Source organism: Manduca sexta, chromosome 28, assembly GCF_014839805.1.
Source record: "Manduca sexta isolate Smith_Timp_Sample1 chromosome 28, JHU_Msex_v1.0, whole genome shotgun sequence".
Taxonomy (NCBI): Eukaryota; Metazoa; Arthropoda; class Insecta; order Lepidoptera; family Sphingidae; genus Manduca; species Manduca sexta.
The window spans coordinates 18,653,249-18,676,268 of record NC_051142.1 but is presented as its reverse complement, the minus strand read 5'-3'; the positions used below and the strand labels follow the sequence as shown (position 1 = coordinate 18,676,268).

General features: G+C 35.4%; 2 protein-coding genes across 2 annotated transcripts in view; one reads left to right on the top strand and one right to left on the bottom strand.

Annotated features, from left to right (window-relative positions):
• Window positions 1-8,819, bottom strand: part of LOC115446402 — a 29,650-nt gene extending 20,831 nt beyond the window's left edge. The window contains exon 1 of the mRNA XM_030173053.2: window positions 7,991-8,819. Within this exon, the coding sequence (XP_030028913.2) occupies window positions 7,991-8,705 (715 nt within the window). The 5' untranslated portion in view covers window positions 8,706-8,819. The remainder of the gene's footprint in view (window positions 1-7,990) is intronic.
• A 5,727-nt stretch (window positions 8,820-14,546) lies between these two features.
• The window catches only part of LOC115446421 (SID1 transmembrane family member 1), a 37,736-nt gene continuing 29,262 nt past the window's right edge, over window positions 14,547-23,020 (top strand). The window contains exons 1-8 of the mRNA XM_037444316.1: window positions 14,547-14,938; window positions 20,229-20,338; window positions 20,759-20,905; window positions 21,101-21,186; window positions 21,605-21,822; window positions 21,937-22,083; window positions 22,380-22,522; window positions 22,812-22,937. Of these exons, the coding sequence (XP_037300213.1) occupies window positions 14,691-14,938; window positions 20,229-20,338; window positions 20,759-20,905; window positions 21,101-21,186; window positions 21,605-21,822; window positions 21,937-22,083; window positions 22,380-22,522; window positions 22,812-22,937 (1,225 nt within the window). The 5' untranslated portion in view covers window positions 14,547-14,690. The remainder of the gene's footprint in view (window positions 14,939-20,228; window positions 20,339-20,758; window positions 20,906-21,100; window positions 21,187-21,604; window positions 21,823-21,936; window positions 22,084-22,379; window positions 22,523-22,811; window positions 22,938-23,020) is intronic.

Sequence of the window (23,020 nt, the reverse complement as noted above, 5' to 3'; positions counted from 1 at the left end):
TACAAAGTTAACTGTCTAAATGATAAATATTGGTGTTTAAAATGAAGTTGTTTTATACAAGAATATTTTAACATTGCGTTAATTAATAAAACCACATACTTTTCTTCCCGTCTATTATTATTGTGCCAAGAATCATCCACAAATCTATACTATTATATAAAGCTGAAGAGTTTGTTTGTTTGTTTATTTGTTTGTTTGTTTGTTTGTTTGTTTGAACGCGCTAATCTCAGGAACTACCGGTCCAAACTGAAAAATTCTTTTTGCGTTGGATAGCCCTTTGTTCGTGGAGTGCTATAGGCTATATATCATCACGCTATACCCAATAGGAGTAGAGCAGTAATGGCTAATCTCAGGAACTACCAGTCCAAACTGAAAAAATATTTTTGCGTTGTATAGCCCTTTGTTCGTGGAGTACTATAGGCTATATATCATCACGCTATACCCAATAGGAGCGGAGCAGTAATGGCTAATCTCAGGAACTACCGGTCCAAACTGAAAAATTCTTTTTATGTTGGATAGCCCTTTGTTTGTGGAGCGCTATAGGCTATATATCATCACGCTATGACCAATAGGAGCGGAGCAGTAATGGCTAATCTCAGGAACTACCGGTTTGAACTGAAAAAATATTTTTGTGTTGGATAGCCCTTTGATCCCGGAGTGCTATAGGCTATATATCATCACGCTATGACCAATAGGAGCGGAGCAGTAATGAAACATGTTGCAAAAACGGGGAAAAATTATTAGTTTTGAGAGCTTCCGTTGCGTGCGCTGCGTAAACGGTTAAAGTTATGCAACAATGATGTATGACGGGATTGTTCCTCTTAAAAAGTTCTAAAAATATATATTATAAAACAAAAGTCCCCCGCTGCATCTGTCTGCCTGAACGTGTTAAACTCAAAAACTACCCAACGTATTAAGATGAAATTTGGTATGGAAACAGTTTGAGACCCTGGGAAGAACATAGGCTCCCAGGAAACTACTACTTTTATAACGGAAAACTTTAGCCTGAAAAACTTTATAACGCGGGCGGAGCCGCGGGCAAAAGCTAGTAACAAATATTTGCAACAAAAAACTTTCAGTTTTACTCTCATTTTGTAGGTTAGTACGAATATGATGTGTGCGTTAGGGTATTTCTAATTGAAAGTGTGATGATGCCGCTGCGATGAATTTTCTTAGACTGAAGTAGTGGTATTAGGGCACGTAAAATGAAAAATACCTATTATTAATACTTATTTTGTTCAATTACACTTTTTATTTTACATCTACGATTCGAGTAAATTTTTATAACGTATTATTTAGTAACTATATGGTTTCATTTAGTAACACAATGTGAAAAAGTCTGCATTATATCCCTTATATATTTTTATCCAAATCTCGCGGACATGTTATGGACTACATTATACTTACTCTAACTCTTATGTTGGACACTGTAAATATTGACAAAGACACCAACACAAAGCCAAATGGTCTCCAATCGAAAGCTCTCGAATCCCCTTTACTGACCGTACAAACAATAAAATGGCAGATTGGTTTTTAACGCAGTGGCCGTCGGCACCTATTAAATTATGTTCACGCCGCCGGTGCGAACTGTCGCCACCTATCGATTGTAAGGGGATAACTCGACCGGGGTATTACCGCGGTTTTACCAAAAAGAAATCTGGCTAATTATCGAAATTCTTTTTTTAGCTGGTGGTCTAAAATTCGTCATAGTGCCCCACGTAAGTGTCGCGTACCAGGATCAGTGTATATCAGGTTTCAAACAGGCCGGCATAATTGTGACGACTAGCAAGGGATAAAAATCTCTCGTCCACAAAACTCTATCTGGACCTCATTCCAACTACCATTAAATGCAGAGGGTCACATTGGCATGCATAAAAAATATTCTTGCGTTTTGTTCCAACGGAGCTAGTCGACATTGAACTCTATGCTCGTTTTATGTCGCATAGTGATCTATGTTAATTGTTAGGCCTATTGCTATATCGGGTACAATGTCCACTATCGGGAGAGATCTTTGGGACTATCATCAAACGGAAATTCTGTTCGACCAGCAAGGTTTCCAGACAGGGCGGGACGGGGACGCGACGCTGATATGTCTATACTAAATAGAGCAAATCGAAAAAAAAGGCATTCGAGAACACATATATTTATACTAAAAGTCAACAAGAATAAAATAAATATAGAAGAAATAGTTATAATGCTAAGCTATTCTGTCTATAGCGGCGAAATCGTCTTTTTGCAGTTAGAGGCGTTCTATTCAAAGAGCAGCTTTGATAGCCGCATAGATTAGAGTGTCGAATCATCTATTTACAAATACACAAAACAAACAACTGATAATAACCACGTAAAGCGGCTTGTCTACATTTAAGCCATTTCCACGTGGCACATTGTTGCCAGTAAATGTAACAAAACAGACCGCAGGCTCGTTGGTATTCGCGTGGCGTGCGGTCGCGTTTCAGTTAATGACTTCACGGTTATGTGCTGAATGATGACTAATCTAATACTGAGCAGGTTAGTGTGCCACTACGAATAGATACTATGGTGTGAACGTAAAAATGCAATAAAAGCAAAGTGTTCAAAGGAATAACAAAACCAATTGATATGTTAAAACAGGAAAAGCTATTCCGCTGTATAAAGCTGAAGAGTTTATTTGAACGCACTAATCTCAGGAACTACTGGTTCGAATTGAAAAAATATTTTAATGTTGGATAGCGCAATTATCGAGGCGAAAGGCTACAAGGACTTTCATCCCGGATAAGCTATAGGGACTTTTATCTCAGAAAATACTTTTACGCGGACGAAGCCGCGAGCAACCCCTAGTAATTTTATAAACAGAAATGCAAAAGTGATGAATATACAGGTATGTTCTTCATAGATTTCACGACTGAAGAATAATAAACGTTTTCGAATTCAGAACATTTCACAAACAGTATATGTCCAAATTCGAACATTTTCCTCCGAAAACCAACGCGAAATCAACTCACGTCCTAACCAGCAGTTGTTACAGAGAATAAAAGAAAATTCCTATTGGAATCTTATAAAATTATGCATAACGCCCGCCCGAGCCATATTAACATGTCATTGGCCGCCATCTTCCCGTATTTGAGTTCGCAAGTGTGTCCTAATGTACTCGGGCAGCCTTCCCAAACGATTTCCAACCTTCATCCCTCAATTTAAACGTCTATTATGCAGCCACGTTCGTAACATAACCTCACTTTTTGCCTTAGAAGTGTTTGAAACGATTTCCAACTTTAATACAATGAAGTTATAGCACATTTTCAATTGGTTTGTTTTAACATAACCTCATTTTTGTCTGAAATTGATTTTCGATCTTATAGGTATGGCATAAGACTTTTATTAGGTCGAAATAATGTCTCGCGAGCGTTTCCATTAAATATTCTTATATTTGGTTATGATTGAAATAAAAGAATTTATTGCTAGCTATTCAGAAGTCTTTATGTTCTGTTATATTTTTGCTGGGTTTCATTTATTTCCATAAAAAAGGGGAAACGGCTCATCTTGTACCTGCACTCATATCTATAGATCTACTGAAAATATAGGAAAATCTAAAACTGTAAACCCATTATAATTAGTGTGCATTATTAAACTAAACGTTCCATTTGTTAGAAAAAGAGCAACGCAAAGAACCATACAGACTTTTCTAATTAAAAAAATCGCATGATGTTGCTATGTTCTTAGCAACTACGTTCTATCCACGGTAATTATCAGGTTGTATTGTCAAATAAGAAAAATAAACCAATAACTATCCACTCTCCGCCATAAAAAAATAACCGTTATTATTACAAAATAAACTTAATTAAAAATAGAATAGCACATAACAGTTACCCTTAAACAAGCTCTATTCGCTACATCTTAATCTACTAGCTAACTCCAACATGGCGTCTACTTTTTCAATAAAAGCGGTAACATCTGGCGAGGCACTTAAGCGCGGGGGCGGGACAGAGATGGCGCTGTACGCTACCCCGCAAGACAGAGAGGGACGGCGACACCACGGTCCGTCAAGAATTAATATGTCCATTTCTTCACGACATGGTGGATTTTATTATTTTATTATTGATGTGGATGTCTGTTAATATATTTTTTGTTACGGTCCAATTATGGACGATATTGGAATTGTTTTTGCCGATGGCGGATAGTTTCAGCCAGTTGGAAACATTATAGAGACGTTATAGCTTCATTTCGACATTACTTACGTCTTTTACAAGCGACAGTCTGTTCGCAGTTACCAATAGATTACCCACTCGTGCTTCTAACGTGAAATAGTAGTCTCCAATTATGAACGTATTAACGTATTCTGGTTTGACAGACAGTTATAACTAGGCGTTATAACATCTTCATTCTATGTCGAGTGCAGCATTGTGTGACCATCTAATTAAAGTTTTTAGTAGTTACTACCACTGTCATAGCCTTTATTTATTTAGTTATTGAATTGTAAAAACTACATTCTCAGCATGGAAGAGATGCAGCTTCTACAATATAAATGGATTGACTTCTCACGGTATTACTGTATAAAATACTAAATGAAAAAAGCGTCGCAAACAAGATATTTTGGGGACAATTGTTCAGAGGGATCGTAAGAGGCTAACTGGATTTCTGAACCGATTATTATATTAGATATAATCTTCATAGCCTCGTGTAATTTTAATGTCACGTGACTCGAAACATAAGTATCAACTACGTGACTTTCGGAGACCCCTAATACTAGCTAATCACACATTTGTCTCCATGCTGCATACATCACTGTATCAATCATTGACGCAAATTACACACGTGTATATTCCGTCACAAAATATATGCATTATTATAGCCCACTACAGCCATCACTTTGGGAGGACATATACACATTTTAAAAACACTTATTTAAAAGAATTTTATAAGGTTTTATTAGCGAGATAAACATAGTCCGACATTCGCAGTAAAATATATATTTAACCCCACACTTAAACAATATATACCGTAGGGCGTGGGATGTAAGAATTAATATTAATAATCAATTACGATTTTTATCACAACATTCTGATACGTAATATTTGTTCCAATATCACCCGAATTCCCAAATATTAGTTAAGAGCAATGGCATGATAATTTCTTAAGTTAACGAGAGACATCTAAATAAAACTTTTACCGCCGCATGGCCATGAAGGCTGTAGTCTTCGAAACGTCGGGCGAAAATCATAATATAAAAATTCTATAAAATTTGAAAAATAGTTTATTTAATGGTATGATATATAGCTTGTTAGTTTTTAGTTGTCTTATTATTTAATGCTTTTTGCGCAAACACTTCGCAGTGCGTAGACATAGAACGAGGGCTGCGATTGGACAATATTGAGATACGACTTCACTTCACGGGCTGTTAGCCAAGATGCCATCCTGCAATCGTTATGGCAACGTTAAAATATATGACGAATATCTAGCGAATGATTTTTCGATTAGATATGTAATTCCAATATTTTCTATTTCTTTAGTATTACCGATTTAAGAAATGCGTCTTGGATACAAACCTAGTTGGCTGTACGATTGTTTTATCTAGCAAGTAATGTAAAAAAAAGTACTATGAAATTGCCGACCGTTCGCATTCCTCCTCCTTTGCATGGCCTCACAGTATTGTTTGTGAATAAAGTGGTGCTATTGAAACTGCTAGGTACCTTTACCATTTTTGTCTCAAATACTTTTTATAATTTCCGTTATCCCACTCCGATGTTAAATTGACGCAACATAATTATTAGCATGTACTTACTCCGATATTATGCTGACATATCACACTTACACGCATATACTACCGTGCTAAGCGCAAAAGCGGTGTATCAGGGAAACCTTATTTCGAGATAATCGAAGTTTGGTAAATATAGTTTTGTATGTAAAACTGACATAGAGAAACTCTTTTAAGTTTTTTTAAGAAGTTCTAAACAAGATACCGTTATTTAGGTAACTTCATTGGATGTGTATTTCTTTAAGCTATCTAACGACATAAAAATTTAAACTTTGTTTTTTTTTTGAGATTCCGCTTTTGAGTTTAGCACCGCAGTATAGAAGCATGTGGTTATTTTGGTTTAGTTTTTGTAGCTACCTAATCTACACATAATGCCGGAATAATCATATTTAAAACAAGCCTTGCCCATTTTGGCAATAAAACCTATGATGTCTTAGTCTACATTCCGCTAGACCAAACTGTCTTACTATGTTTGATTAAAGTTCATTTAAATATGTAAGCCCGTCGCTCTCCAGATGCTAAACGCGACGGCTGTCCATATTAAATGTTAATATTAGATATTTTAAATTATAAATAACTAGCGACTTGCTCCAGCTTGGCACGGGTAGCAGAGCATATACATAATGATTTATTATGTTTACGCGTAGTCACGGGGGGACTGAGGTGTTGCTCGTCTGCCATGAAGGCTGCAAAGTCTTCGAAACGTTGGGAGAAAACTAAAATATTAAAATCCGAAAAAGAATTTAATTTTAAGAGCATATACATTTTTTTCTGTCAAACAAAACATAAATGAGTTATACACAGAAACCTTCCACTTGAATCACGCTATCTTTTGGTGAAAATCATATGAAATTCCGTTCGTAAGTTATTGAGTTCATCACGCCTTCCTTCACTTCCCCTTCGTTACTTATGTTTTTTTTATTGCTTTGAATGATGATACAAGCTTGCCGCCTTGCCCGGCACCGGGCAACTTCAAGGTGTTGGATGGTGTTTCTGCTGTTTGTTGCCCGACCGGCAACAAACAGCAGAAACACCATCCAACACCTTGAATTACAAAATATTGCTTGGTGTTCCACTGCGCTCGCCATCCTGAGACATGAGATGTTCAGTCTTATTATATCCAGTAGTTATACTGGCTACAATGTCCTTCAAACCGGAACACAACAGTGACTACACACTGCTGCTTGGCGGCAGAAATAGGCATTGCGGTGGTGCCTACGCAGATGAATTCTCACACACGAGAGACCTACCACCAATAAAAATTAAATATCATTGGAGAGATTTTCAAACTGCATTTATGCATATATACATATAATAATATCAGCCCTGTATTATATACTTGCTCACTGCTGGGCACGGGCCTCCTCTACTACTGAGAGGGATTAGGCCTTAGTCCACCACGCTGGCCTAGTGCGGATTGGTAGACTTCACACACTTTTGAAATTCCTACAGAGAACTTCTCAGATGTGCAGGTTTCCTCACGATGTTTTCCTTCACCGTTAAAGCGAACGATAAATTCACAAAGAATACACACATGATTTTAGAAAAGTCAGAGGTGTGTACCCTTGGGATTTGAACCTGCGGACATTCGTCTTGGCAGTCCGTTCTACACCCAACTAGGCTATCACTGCTTATATGCATATTAGTACCTAATCTACATGTTGTGTCGGGTATCCCTTTCGGAAAATGTCACATATATCTTGTGGCATATATCTCTTATATTTCCCTAGATCTTTAAATGATGATAACCAGTGCCCATGAGAACAACAACCCTAACAAATCTTAATATAAGGAAAAATACATTTGGGAAAAAAAAGACAGACAGGCAGGAAAAATAAACTTTACAAACTCGTTGATGACACGAAATGTAAGGGCAAAACAATAACTTCCGGCGGTGTTCTTTGCACCGTTCACCGTGAGTTCTACCGTGAAAACCTTTTTTAAAAATTAACCTCGTTTGAAGAAGGACATGTCATAACTATACATTATGTTCATGTTAAAAGAAAGAAAAACTACCACTATAACTCAATTCCTGAATATATGAGGAATGATGTTTATTTTCCCATTAGACCACCAAAAGCTCTTTGTCATGTTAAATACTGACTCCTTCATCCGCCGGGGTGGATTTTTAAGAAAGCATCTAAGTGGGCTCTTTTCTCGTGAGAGCCTCCATGACGCAATAAATGCCGAGCCTATGAGACGACGGTTCAAGATTCTCATCAAGATCCAATAAAAATACTTATTTGTAGAAACCCAACTTACCTCCAATATTAGTGTTTTTCCCGATACTGTCTTCTCGATCTCCCAAAATGGCGCTGACGCTGAACTTCAAAAGAGGCTTCTTTTGCTCATTAAAATCCTCACAATTCCTAACCATTTCGTCCGTGTTGAACGTCTTTCCCTCCTTCTCCGCCTCATCGCCAGAGTTCTCCTGGTACCCTCCCAAATTGAACCTCTTCTCGAGTTCTTCTAACCTTCGTATCCCGGACTTCCTGCAGGCGAACGGAGGACAGTCCAAGCCACAAATTTGACACCTCCTCACCAAATTCGGTATATTAAGAACGTCTTTATCACTTCTACCTTCTTGATTATAGAAATCATTGTTAAAATAACTTTCGTTTTTAACTGGTGTGAAGTCATCGTCGCGGCTTTTGGAATCTTCGTCCTCGATCTTAGATTCTTCGACGCATTGGTTCTCGTCTTCGGTTTCGGCCAGTTTAGTCTCGTCTACTTCTGGTGAATTCTCCCTGGAATAGTTCTGACGGATGACGTAATTCTCCAGCTGCTGATTCAGGTACTGGTTCTGGAAATCATTCTTCTGCTGATGGAGAATGTTATCAACTAAAAACGGCGAGGTCATGTTAAAATTCGTATTTTTATTGTAGCACAAATTCTGTATAGTCTTCAACATAATGTTGTGGTCTAATTTTTGCACAAATTTCAATTGTCCATTTTTCAAATTATCCGTTGGGTACATAATTTTAACCGTTATGTCATTATTTGAATACCTTTGCCTGTATAGCAAACAAAAGAAATACTTTTAAAACTGCACTTGACAGATGTCAGCTGGATTCGAAATTTGAAATTTGCGATCGCGTAAATCGGAGAGTGAACGTGCATCCCCCACGGTGGTTGAGCATCGACTGAATAAGGGAGTGGTTTCACAAAGGGGCGGGCTTCGGGCTGGCTTTTTCGCATCTATTGTTATACGGCCAGTTTTTATTGACCCATGTCGAGAGACGAACGGCAGTTTTTCAAATCGCCGTTTTGAGACGTCATGGTTCTTTTTAAAGTGGTCATGTTACCCACTTACAAAGTTAGGTTTGCAGTCTTGCTAGCTCTTCTTCTGTAGACTTTAGTGGTGAAATCTAACATTGTAACGGTATTTTAAATTTGTCATTGTTAGCGGTCAGTGCCTATGTGTGCTATTCCGGGGTTAAAAGGTAATATGTGGGTATTTTTTATATGTTATATAAAATTTATTGACTCGCTTTGTGAGCTCGATACAAGAGTATGCGCCGAAGACTTATTTGCTTTCATGATATAAATTGCTTTTCATTATTATGAATTGTGATTGTTTCTTATATTTATTTAATATCTTTTGACCTATGATGCTAGTATTTTCAAGAATGTTCGAAGTACTTATTAATGTAATTTTTCTTTGAATTACATAACCTTATTAACTTACCCGTCAAGTTAAGCATTTTTATTACTTTTAAAACATATTAACACAAGTGTCAAAATCTTTTTATAAGTAATAAAAACAATTAAACCAAAATCTCGTAACTATTTTGTTGTTAGTAGCGCTACGGCGTAGCACGGAGTGTCGTAGGTTGTCGTAGCTCGTAGCGAGCTCTACGCTGTGGTATTGTTTTACAGATGTAATTATGTGATTAAAAATTCGTAATTTAGGTACTTGGAATTCATAAAGGAGAGAAAAATGTGTGTTACTTATTTTTGTTACTCTTAATTATCTTTATGTAATTAATTTTGTTTTTATTTAAATGTTTATGGATACCTTTCTATGATTACATAATGAATAATTTAAACAAAATCAGATGTATTTCTGTTATGATTGTTAATTAACGTAATGGAATAACAAAAAATGAAAAAATGCTTCTATTTTTTAAATTTGGGATACTTTAATTTATGGTTTTCCTTGCAAACGAAATTGCTAAAAAAAGAAATAGTGACTAACATCATAAAACAATGCGAGATTTTTTACGGTACAAACTTATTTATTAAAAAATCTATTAACAACCTTAAAAAAATATTTTTGAGACAGTATTGTAATAGTATTCAAATTTCCAGCCAACATGTTCATTCAATTTGCATATACTACATTTATGGCCAAATAAGCATCCTGTCCCTTTGAAGTCTGGGACGGCACTGGCTAGAACGCGAACGCGAAAAGAAACGACATTCGCGCCTCAAGAAAAAAAAAGTAGCGTTCCAATTTTGAAATTAGCCACACCCCCGGTACGTTATTGGTCACTTTACTTACAACTATAAAGCTGTAAATACCAAATCTATAACGATGTAATATAGACTTTAAATACGTAATATTAAGTTGAAATTGGTTTGTGAATGTATAAGAAAAATGCTAAAGAAAAAGGTAATAAGTAATCAACGTTATGAATAAGGGATGAGATTCAGTAGGTCAAGTCGCTCATTAAAGCATATTGTCTTAAGGCGATACCTCAAGGTCCATTTTCATACATTTTGTTTCGGCTTTAATCTGGGTAACTAAAATTTAATATGACGAAATTTTAAAGGCAGAAATATCCATGATTATTAATTATTTTTTCATTTTTCTTTCAACTGCGAGAACTAATCACTAACTAGACGTGAATTTAAATTCTTTACTTGCCAATACTTGTTTAGTTACCCAGATTAAAGCCGAAACAAAATGTATGAAAATGGACCTTGAGGTATCGCCTTAACATTGGTTCAGTGTTGAAGTAGATTACTGTTCGTATTTATAACACTGGCGTCACTTTTTGAATTTAGAATTTAGTGAAATTAACAATATTTTCTAAATTTGAACATAAAATACATAACATGAGATTTGAGGCAAAGGAAATATATTACAACTACTTTAGTGCAAGTTAATCCTTAATTGTCTATTAGTTCAGAGCGCCCGACGCGACGGTTGCAAGCTTGCCATAACAATGCATTCGTTTAAATAATTTATAATTCTAGTAGAAGGTTTCCCGTATGCCACAGTCCGCTTATGACGTATCACCAACTCTTTCTGTTACCAAACAGTTTTCCTGTCAAAAGAAATCGTCAATTGTTAAACCAAAGTTCTGGACATTGTTAAATCTTAGGGGAAGGTGACTTGATATCTCCACTTACCATCAGTGGGGAAGGCTGAAATTTTTTAAAAGGTATCCCCAAAGAAAAAACAATTCGCGGCCAATTGAACAGAAAAAAAAACTAAAACAAACTTAAATAAACCCAAAAGGGAAGCCGGTAGGAATCTGATTGTATGGACGCTTCGCCAATGTTGCCATAAACATTAAACAAAGGATTATAAATAAGGGCGTCTTCAGATTAGCCGCGCGGCAGCAATATTGATGTCGCTGCAATCGCTTCACTTACTACAACTTACCGGGAATAGGTCATGTTACCCGATTCCTGTCGGCTTCCCTCTATTCCCTCTAATTCCCGTAATATATGTGAAATCTAATTTTCATTACGATTTAAAGACGACATTTATGCATATTAGTACCTTTATGTTGTGTCGGGTTCCATTTTGAAAAATGTCAGCCACTGCAATTACACTTAACTCCATTGTTTAGATAATAGATCATGAGACGGAATACACACGACGGAAAGTGGGTGTACCAGTTGCGTCTCTGTCTACCCCTTCAGAAACCCGTGAGTGTGTAGTCTACGCTCCCATGACTAAAAACGTTGTGTACTTTTTTAAATAAAAAGAATTTAAATTCTAGTATATTGATTGGTGTTAAGGGAAACATACAAGCAATAATGAAAACATAAAATAAACCAATATAGTCATGGCTCAATTATGTTTCCACAATTAATTAGCTGTTTGAACACAAATTAAATATAATGATTGAATATATGTTACTGCGGGTTAATTTTTGACCTAATCCATTCAATAGTTTGTGCATTTATTTCAATAATTTCTAACTTTCACACTCATATTAGTAATAAGTAAGATTCAAAAAATACTATTATTACCATTTGTATGCAACAAATAGTGCAAGACGAATGAACCCCGCAGCCCGCACCCCATAGCGTTTATATTCAAATTATTTTATTTACCGAATCCAAATTAGTTAAGGACAGTTGGCCAAAGGGGTTGTCAAAATAACTTTTCAACCCCTGTGTTTATTGCCGAGATTAGTTATAATTGCCCTGTCTGGGCTGCGTGGGGTTAGCGTGATGAAATTAGTAAAATATCTGTACAATTTAGGATATATTTTTAGGTACCTAAATAGCTATAGTTTAATAAATTATAGATCTACTAATCCTCGCTATAAAGAACCTATGAAAATGTGTAATTTGTCTTTTGAGTATATTATAAGTACCTATAGTCTGTTCAGAAACAGAACCGTCGTGGGATTTGAGGTCGCTACTGTTCTTAATTACCTCTTTTGTACAATCCTAGTATGTTTCTATACAAAAAACCTTAAAAACAACACGCAAGATCGTTTATAACAAGGCAATACGACATTACAAATGAGTTTAACATTTACCCAATGGCGGGGAAGGGTTGCTATGTAAAATTCGAAAGTTAGTTCACTTTTCGGCCACGACGGTTCTCTTTCTGAACAAACTATAGTAATATTTTGACCCAAACGTCGTCGTATCTGGAGACCTCTATAGAAGTATTGTCATCCCCCGGTCCGTACGTCCGCCGGAACGTCCTTTGGGTCAAAATATTACTAGATAATATACTCACTCAACAAACAAATTTTATTTTAAAGTTTTTAGAGGATATTTTGAGTTAGAAGTTTTTTAAATTTTTAATTTAATTTTTATTTAAATCTTTTTAAATTACTATTTTCTCCACAATGGGCTTCGATCATTACTAACACCTACTCGTTAAGATGATTCTTATGAGCCCAAACGCGCTATATCTACTGCAAGAAGCTGAGGAGTTGGATATCCTGCAGACTACATGATGCCGCAGCATCAGCTCAAGGTTGCCATTTCTTAGAAATACCACCCAAGTAATTGTATAGCATATTTTAAATCAATCGGGCCTTCAAAAATACGAAAAGAGCTGATGACCTTCAAATGCCCAAATAGATCTCCCTAAATTATACAAACAACAAAAAAAAACTGTTTCATAACCGGCTTCAAATTCGTTTGGAAGCCATGATGCTACAGACATACAAATATAGACACACTTAATGTATAACATACCAATTTTTGCGTCGCAGGTTAAAAGAGAGACGACACTTAATCCTGCTGGTCATTTTTAATGCTCAGACTCAAACCATTGTCTGTTGGGTGTTGGGGAGACATTTTTAAACAGTTAATTAAAACGCTCAAGAAAATTTAACGTTTATCAGTTCGAGGATATTTTTCTTTAGAGGCCTTGCTTTTTCTTAGTCCGGTAAAAGAATTGCGCACCTTTTAGAAAAGCGTTTTCTGCTTGCCCATATTTTTTTATTTATACACACAGTCGAATTTCAACCAAGATAAAATAAAAAAAAAAAATAAGTAATAAGGATGTCTAACTCTCACTAACGTGAATAGGTCATAAATATATGTCACCACAGAAATCAGACTCACGACCCCCGATTCACAGTGAAGATTTCGCACACTTCTCGGATACAGCCCAACAGCCCTATTTAAAACCAGCGGATTATTCACAATGTTTTCAACAAAGAATCGAATAAAACAAAATGAACCCTCGCAAATGTGTTTTAGATTTATTTAAATATCGTGAAACTGTCATTGGGCGCGTGCTGCCATCTTTGGCGCAATTGGTCACGCTACGATTTTTCACGCGCATTATGATTTGTCATAATTTTATTTATACCGTTTTATTTATGAATGTACTTTTAGTATTAAGTAATACGAAACTTTACGCTTTGGTTTCTGTATTTAATTTATTTAAATGTTTCAATGGGGTAGAACGCATTTATAGAAAATTAAAAACTATAGCATAAAATTATAATAGAATCATTGAATTTATTGGTATCCAACAACATTATTTTTAAACTTTAAGAAAACTCTTAATAAATATTACAGGACTCTATTATGTAGTGACATCTTGCGTGCAAAAGCGAGTCTAATAGTTAGTGAACCCGTTACATAATTACTAGTGTCCTCTAGCGGCGAGTAGTCAATTTACAATTAATGTCAACATAGCGACATCTGTATTTTATAAACGTAAGTAAGTAAATCACACTTTTTGTGATGTTTTTATAATCAAACGATATAATATAATTGTCTCAGTTCTGAATAATTTTAAAACGCGCTAGATATAATATTTTTAATTTTATAAAAATAAAATTATGTGTAATTTTGTGAGTGACCAAATATAGATATCCGTTATCAACTAATTATTTTCATATTATAATGATACATCAATAAATAAAAATATCCAAATAACAAATACACATTTTATTTTATTTACTTAGTAAGTATTCTAGTTATTATAAACTTTTAAAGCTTTGTTAGCCATATTTTTAGGAACGCATCTTTTTCTAGAACGCGTCTTTATGGTACCCAATAAGAGACGGAGAAGCGACATCGTTATTTAAAAAAAATAACCCCAGCCAATCAAATTTGAATTTTCATCTCACCGGTCATACACTACGCTGTGATTGGTTGAGCGATTAAACAGGTGCTATGCGTCATCCGCCATAACGTTGATTGAAATTCGTGAAAGTGCTTTGTGAACGATTAATAACGAAATTAAGTGATTTCTCTTGTGATATTTTTGTTTTAAAGTGTTTCAAATGAGCTTATAGACATGACGGAGTGTTATAGAATGAAAACTGGGTTCAACAACAAGCATAATTCATCAGAACTGTCTGTTGAAACTTCATGTGAAATGACAGACCCTTTTAACATATTTTCGGACAATTTAAGCCCTATACCGGCTTCCATTGTGCCTAGGAAGCTGGACTTTAGTAGTTTGGATGACGATGATGGCAATAGAAATGCATCCCCGGCGCCTGCGTCACTGAGCCCCCCTTATAAACGGGTTAGGGCTTTGAGGTAAGTCCTAGGCTTCCTACATTACTCTGGGTAAAAAAAAAACACCATGCATCTCCCTAAAGCCCTTTTGAAAGTCGTTTGACACATTATAATCTTAAAGTTTGCATATTTAATACAAAAACATGACATCACTTTCTATTATTTTGCTTATGTTTTAGAACATTCTCGTATTATATAATACCACGAAACGATGGAAAGTCATTGAGATACAACGGTCTCTGTTGCTAGGTACGCTTAATGGTCATTTTACGGCCCTTAATTACTGTTATAAGACGAGGTCAAATGATTTCAATGGTAAAACTACATGAAACCATGTTTTCGTATAAAAGTATAACTTTTTCTAATTGAAACAATGGTTGTCAATGTGATTCAACATTACTTTTTTAAAACTGAAATTATTTTGTTTACAAACAAAATGTGGATTAATAAAAATGTGTTTTTTTACTTTTCATGTAACTATAACTTTTTGCTTTCCAACACAAATTTTAGCATAATAATAGGAATATGCAAGTTGATTTTGCTTGTATTGTAGTTGAAACAGGTGCTGTATTGTCATTTTGGCAACAATGGTTGTTGTAGGGAAGAAAATATTCCTGTTTTATATTTAACATAAGTACCACAAATGTCTTTACAATTACTTATTTTAATATGAAGGAGCAACCATAGAAATAATTCCAGTAATAGATACATGATCACCATAGAAATCAAACTTGGAAATCTTTGATATGAATCTAATTCCTAGATTCAACACAACTTCCAATTAATCCTGTCATATATTTCTATTCAAAATGTCTTTAAATAGTTGAAAGCATACATTGTAAAGTTTCTGTAATATCTGCTAGAATTGGGTACCGGTTGCTTAAACTATATTCTTACACCAAGAAGAAATTTATTTACCATTATGTCAGTAAGATTGATATAGACAAGTTATTTGTGATTGCAGTATCAATCAAAAATGTATAAACAAGGCCATGCTTTCTTTTCTGTTAGTTTAACATATTTCTTCAAGCGATACTGCACATACATTGCCTGTCTTGCACTCTACCAGCCATTGTATGCCTTTTATATGTCATTGTATTAGCAAAAAACCACATGTATTTTTTTCTTTTCTATCTAAACTTTGACCAATATTAGTAGATGTAAAATAAAATTTTTATAGTTTTAATTTTAAAATCTTATTTGGAGTCATGTCCATTCCCAGAAATAAAAGTAGCCTGAAGCTCTCGTGGCAAATGTAGTTTTGTATAGTGAACATTTTTCAAAACTGGATAAGTTGTTTTTGAGTCTTTAAAAAACATATAAAAATTAAACTAACATTCGCATAAACATAAGAAATTTTCTCAATATATTATTAATATTAATTGTACATGAGAACAATAATGTCAGTTTCTTACTTTTACTATCAAGTCTGTTTGTATTTTCTCAAAATGTAAAAATAATTCTTGTATTACTAAGTTTGTGCATTGAAGTAATATCTCTAGTCCATTGAGTGGCAGTTTGCTTGTTGCTCATAATTCTGCTACCCTATTGAGAGTATATCAAATGATTTGTCAACCATTAATGTCTCTGTTAAGACTAAACTGTTTACATCTGTCTCTTCAAATGTCATTTATATCCTATTAGCTTCTGTATTTAATTAATTTAACAATTTAGGAAATCTGGTTTTTATTGTGATAATCATTCATGTATGGAAAGGATATTGCTTAAGCTTTATGAACAATTGAAAAAGTGTTACCAATTTCAAAACCACATGTATTGTATATGAGACACCAATGAATCATATTTTTAGGTTTATTCCCACAGATAAGTAGGTAGGTTATGTAATTCAACAATATTAATCACTAAGATCAAGGTTTATTACATATTTAATTATCTACATGGGAAAGCCACATTCAAATAAAGATTTATGTAGGTATCAGAAGCTCAACAAATGTTGCTCTGTCAACCACTACTTACAAATATTTGTAGATCACACAAATTTTATTAATTTTATCTTCCTATGACATTTAGACTGCAAACAAAATATTCCAACATAAATAACAGCTTGCCCAACCAATATTTGTTAGGGTTCACCACAAAATGTTGCCACCACTGCACTTACCGACAGATACAGTGAATTGATATTTACTCTGAATTGTGCTAAATCTACTAAATCATTTGACTATAATTCTGCCTAGCAGCAGTGTGCTGCTTATTCTACTTTCAAAGGTATTATAAAAGCTCGTTCTAATTTAGGTTTTTATTCTCCATTAAACAGACTCCTGAAAGCGTATAACAAAATTCATAATTTGTCAATAATACCCGCTAACGTAGCAAATGACGAGGACAATGAATCGGTCCATCCTCGTAAACCTTATTATATTGATATCTTTTCTGATCCCCTTTATAGATTTAAAAACAATGTTAAAAAGGTAATTTATATAGATTATGGCATAATTTAATTTAATAGTGTATTTTTGTTCGTTTTGTTTGTTTATTTTTTTCTTTCTATTTATATTTGTTGTAGTATAGCTTAATTTTAAGATTTTGTTTCATTTTATTTAATTGTAATAATGCTTTGTTACTTATAATTTGAATTGTCGTTTGCATCTATAATTGTATAAGTAGCATTTGAACAAAAAGCTGTTGTAATCTATGCTATTGTTAAGGTTTGATGATGTTACTTAGTTGATGCAACTTTATAATAAATAAATAATAAATAAATAAATTAAAGTGAATTTACTGGGCGATAAGGGATTAACATGTAATGTTTTAAAATGATGAGCACATAGCAGTGCCTTATATAAATTGTTTAGATGCTCCAAATAACTGCATGTTAACTGTATTTTTAAAAAACAATAACATAATCGTACAGTATGTTATTTTTACCTTTGTTGTAAAATATTTTTAATACTAAATGTGGATATTGTTTCATTCATTTCTTAATGAATATGCCACTATAAGCAAAGTTCTAGATGATGTTAGGTGTTCATTTAGGAGCTTAACAAGCATACTAAACCTTTTATCATTCAATAGTAAATATAGAAAAAAAATCTTTGTATTTATATAGACATAAGTACATAAAAAATCATAATAAATACAGTTTAGTGTTAACAATAAACTGGTTTAAATCCAAAATCAAGTTTGAACATGTTTGTGCATGTATTTGGGCCAAACTGGACACAAATGGCCAATCTGAGTAAAGTGTCATTTGTATTTTGTGCACACAAAGTGGCACTTTCATTGTAAACCTGTTTTCGTTATAGAGGCCATCAGCTTCGCGAGAGGCTAACCATGTCATAGGCGACGTGGTCCGTTTAGTGCAGAGATGCCACATGTCATTTTGTTTTTAATTAGTTGTTTATTGAATTCATGACTATTGAAGGCTAAGTACCTATACTTACTGAACAAAATTATTAGGGTACTATTATTGGAATAAACTATTAATTTTTTTGTGAAACTAGTAAAATTCTATGCATGAATTATTGCTGCTGATCGAATCAAATTCATGTAAAAAGGTCTTGTGTTCTAAGAAAAAATCAAGCTGATCATATTTGAAAATATTTTTTGACAAAAATATAAGTATCATTGTTTAATAGAATCTATAGACTATTCTATACTGTAGGCAATATTTTGATAAGAGCAGGATGTTGACAAGGCAGTCGTGATGCGTCATGTTTTGGGCACTCGCCAGCGCGTCTAAACAGGTTGCAACACGAATCGGTTCCCATCACCCAGTTTAGAACTCGTTTTGTTTATGGTTAATACTGTTATTTTTCTATAAGTTTTTTTATAAATACGTGACGTGCAAGTCTGATGGTCACCGCCTTGCCTGCTAACAAATATGAGAATCCAAAACTTTGAATTGCAAATAAATACTTGACATTCTGAGACATTTGGAGTTGAGCTTCATCAGGTCTATTCATTCCGCCGGCGACGATTCCTATAAAACCGAAACACGAATATAAACGCACACCGCTGCTTGACGGCGAAAATACGTTTACAAATTAGTGATATTTATTCAAAAGTTTTCAGTAATTAAATTATTGATAAATTCATCATTTTGGTTCATTCGGTCGCATAATACCTAATTCTTACCCACTTATTGCTAAAACTAGTAGGTAAGTGCAGTGGTGGCATGAGATTTTATGCTGGAGCACTCCAGAATTATATCCTCGAGTACCCAAAATATGTTTTGTGCAATCCAGATGTCGTTAATGATCAGTGTCTTCCATCAGCCGGTATTGCGACATGCTCTTCCATGGTGCGCCTACAGAAAGTTTAACTAATCGTAGCTACAACTTGCCAACCTCTATAACGATTAAGGCTTGAAATAACGTCATAAAAACCTTTATAATATATACTACGTGCTATTTATGTCTGTAGAACTGACTTTTTCACTGCGAGATTCGCCGAATATCCTGTGAATTTGAAAAACAACGTTGCAATTAGTCATACGTTATCATTGTAAAACAGGCTGTTTTGTAATCTTTTATCATTAAAAATAAATATGACGCATTAGCTAAGACAAATATTGAGAGCTCGCTTACACAGTGTTCAAAGCTACGTCATTTATCGGATGATCACTACGTCACTTCCAAAATCGTCTCCACTTTCTATCATGAATTTTCGGTTGAAAATCCGTTGAAATACAGTTATCAGAACACAATAGAGGCGAACATATGATTCTGACATCTGCCGGGTGGCAAAAAATGCAACACCCACGAAAAAACCACAAAAAAATGTTTACCAACCATTCTGAACTTTAAATTTATATGATACAGTCTAAATTTGTTTGGTGCGAGTTTTTTTTCCCATCACCTGAGCTAAAAAGATGTTTTGGCAAGTTCTCGTGAATTTGTATCGCATAATGATGTTTTTTTTTTCACGTTTTGTGAGTAAATAGTAGCAAGGTAACGCTTTTTTTGTGAATTGAATGAACGATGCTATATTTCAAACTTTCGTCATAGATGCCGTGTTTGAATTAGATAGCGTGGTGTGTTTCTAACACATTCAATATTCTATACATATAATACAGTACTGTAATTCGTTTGCGTCGCACGTAAAAACGGCTAAACAGATTTCGATGCGACTTTCACTATATTTTTAAGCAAATATTAAGTAAATTAACAGATCATAAAACTAATGACAATGTTTAGGGATAGGTAAGTAATGCAAATAGAATCTAATTTCAAGCAAATATTTATTTATTCTAACATACTACGCGAGCCGGGAATCGAACCCGACGCACTCCAATCCTCGGCAATATCTACTACTATATACACAGGGCTAACAATAATTATTTTTCCAGATTGTTCGACAGTCCGCACACGCCCAAGAGCTTGCTGGAGAAATGCTCTACCCCATCGCACCATCCGACCAGGACGAGGCTGTTCCCGCCCAAGTTCAACGTGCAGACGGGTAAATCAAACATTTATAACTTAGTTTATAGCAATGATGACTACAGTTGATACTAAGTTGATACAATCGTAAATCTAAGTTTGGACCAGCAAGTTTTCGTAGTAATATATTGCGCAAGAACTTTCAGATGGGTCTACTCTATATTTCAATAATTCTATAGGCATATGAGTCGCCGCAAATCCTGCAAGCCAAAAAATTTGAAGAATCAAAATTTGCAAGTTTCCTTGTAGTTTGGCAAATTGATCACTTCTGTACTTATGATAAGTTATTAATTCATTGATTTATAAAAGTGTATGTTATCGCAATTAAATTACTCTAAAGAAAATATGTCACAATTGTCAGATCAATCACAATTTCAAAAAATTCTAGGGTCATTATAGACCCACTCATAACAATAACTAATTAAAATCGTTGTCGCAGGTGTACCGTCAGGCTCGAGTCACCACCTACACCCGCCGTCTGGTGACGAGGATAGCGCGCTGGGCAGCCTCCCGCCGGACGAGTTCGACGAGTCACGACTCGTGCCCAAGCGACCTGTGGCCAACATCAACCCTTTCACACCAGATGGTGAGTGATACATAGTGGCATTTAATGAGGAAGTAACTTGACAAGTTAGTTATTACATTTATACTGAAAAACTATTTTTTTTTGTCATGAAAAGCTACATTGCCCCTGCGTGATATAAGCTGAATATTATATAGAATTATAAAATATTATAAAAGCAAAATAGCTTATTAAATTGTATATTTTCTCATGATACAGGTCAGGCGTTAAACAAAAAGAAGCGTGCATTATCCAAGACGCCAACATGGGACGCCACGCCTGAACAGCCGGCCAAAAGGCTTAGGGTGCGTATTTAAAGCAACTTTTATAATTTATTTATTCATATTATCTTAGACATAATAGTAATAATATCAGCCCTGTACTTGCCCGCTGCTGAGCACGGGCCTCCTCTACTACTGAGAGGGATTAGGCCTTAGTCCACCACGCTTGCCTAGTGTGGATTGGTAGACTTCACACACCTTCAAAGTTCCTATAGAGAACTTCTCAGATATGCAGGTTTCCTCACGATGTTTTCCTTCACCGTTAAAGTGAACGATAAATTCACAAAGAATACACACATGATTTTAGAAAAGTCAGAGGTGTGTGCCCTTGGGATTTGAACCTGTGAACATTCGTCTTGGCAGTCCGTTCCACACCCAACTAGGTTATCGCCGCTTTTAGACATCTATGGTACATACTAATATCACCCTTTTACACCAATAGGAATCAAACATATCCCGTTACAATGTGGAGTTCATCGAGTTGTGCGTGATCGGGCGAGGTCAGTTTGGGCGCGTGACGAAGTGCGTGAACAAGCTGGATGGCTGCGTGTACGCACTGAAGAGGTCGCTGCGGCCCGTGGCGGGCTCGGCGGTAGAGCGCGCCGCCCTCACGGAGGTGTACGCGCACGCTGCGCTGGGGAAGCATCCGCATGTCGTCAGGTACGTGCTGGGACGTTTTCGACCCGGGGTCAATTATGACCCGAAAAAAATTGGGTCGGATGTGGACCATTTGTTCTAATTAGATCTTATTTTCAATAATATTTTTGGAAACAGATATTACTCGGCATGGGCGGAGGACGACCACATGATAATCCAGAATGAGTATTGTGATGGAGGCTCTCTGCAGCAGAAGATGGAGGAGGGCCCGCTTGCAGAGAGCGAACTGCTGTTACTGCTGGCGCACATCGCCGATGGTTTAGCGTGAGTACATATTAATATTATCCTGGAATTTTAAAACACCAAAGATGCATTAACAGCTGTAATGAATATACATAAGGATTATGAATAGATGGTTATTAAGGTTATGGGATATCAAACTTACCACCATAATGCAACAGCAAACTATCTCATCACTTCGTTTGTAAGGCAGTGGTACTATCTAATCGAGAAGACTTATTCATACTGTAGACAAATATGATAGGGCTTTATGAAGTTTACATATATTTTTTTTTTTATAAATTTATTGAAATTGTTTCAATAATGTGATGTGTGTGCAGTTACATCCACTCGCGACACTTGGTGCACATGGACGTGAAGCCGGGCAACATCTTCGTGTGCTCCGGCGACGCGGCCGTCGACAACGACTCCGACGACGGATACGACGACGACGAGCCCGCCAACGGACACACGTACAAGATCGGTGAGTCAAACACTAAGTAAACGTAAAAAACACCTAACTGAAAGATAGTGATTAAAATTATTAGCTGGTACTGTAAATGTATTTATATGTATGTGTATTTTTCGATTGATTTTATATTTTTTTTTTCATTTCAATTATTAACATTGTACATGTGTGTGTGTGTGTGTGTGTGTGTATTATTTGTTTGGCAAATTGCAGCATCTATAATTCATATTTATGACTTCGGTATTGTCACGATGTATTTCTAATGTATTTCAGGATCAATATGATATGTATTTTTTGTTCTCAGGCGACCTCGGTCACGTGACGTGTATTTCGTCACCGTCTGTAGAGGAGGGTGACTGCAGGTACCTGCCCAACGAGGTGCTGCACGAGGAGTTCACACATCTCACCAAAGCTGATATATTTGCCTTCGGTGAGAATCTATCATTTCCATTATAAAACAAATAATAAATAAATACTTGTAATAATTCAGTAGTACATTTCCTCATACAAACA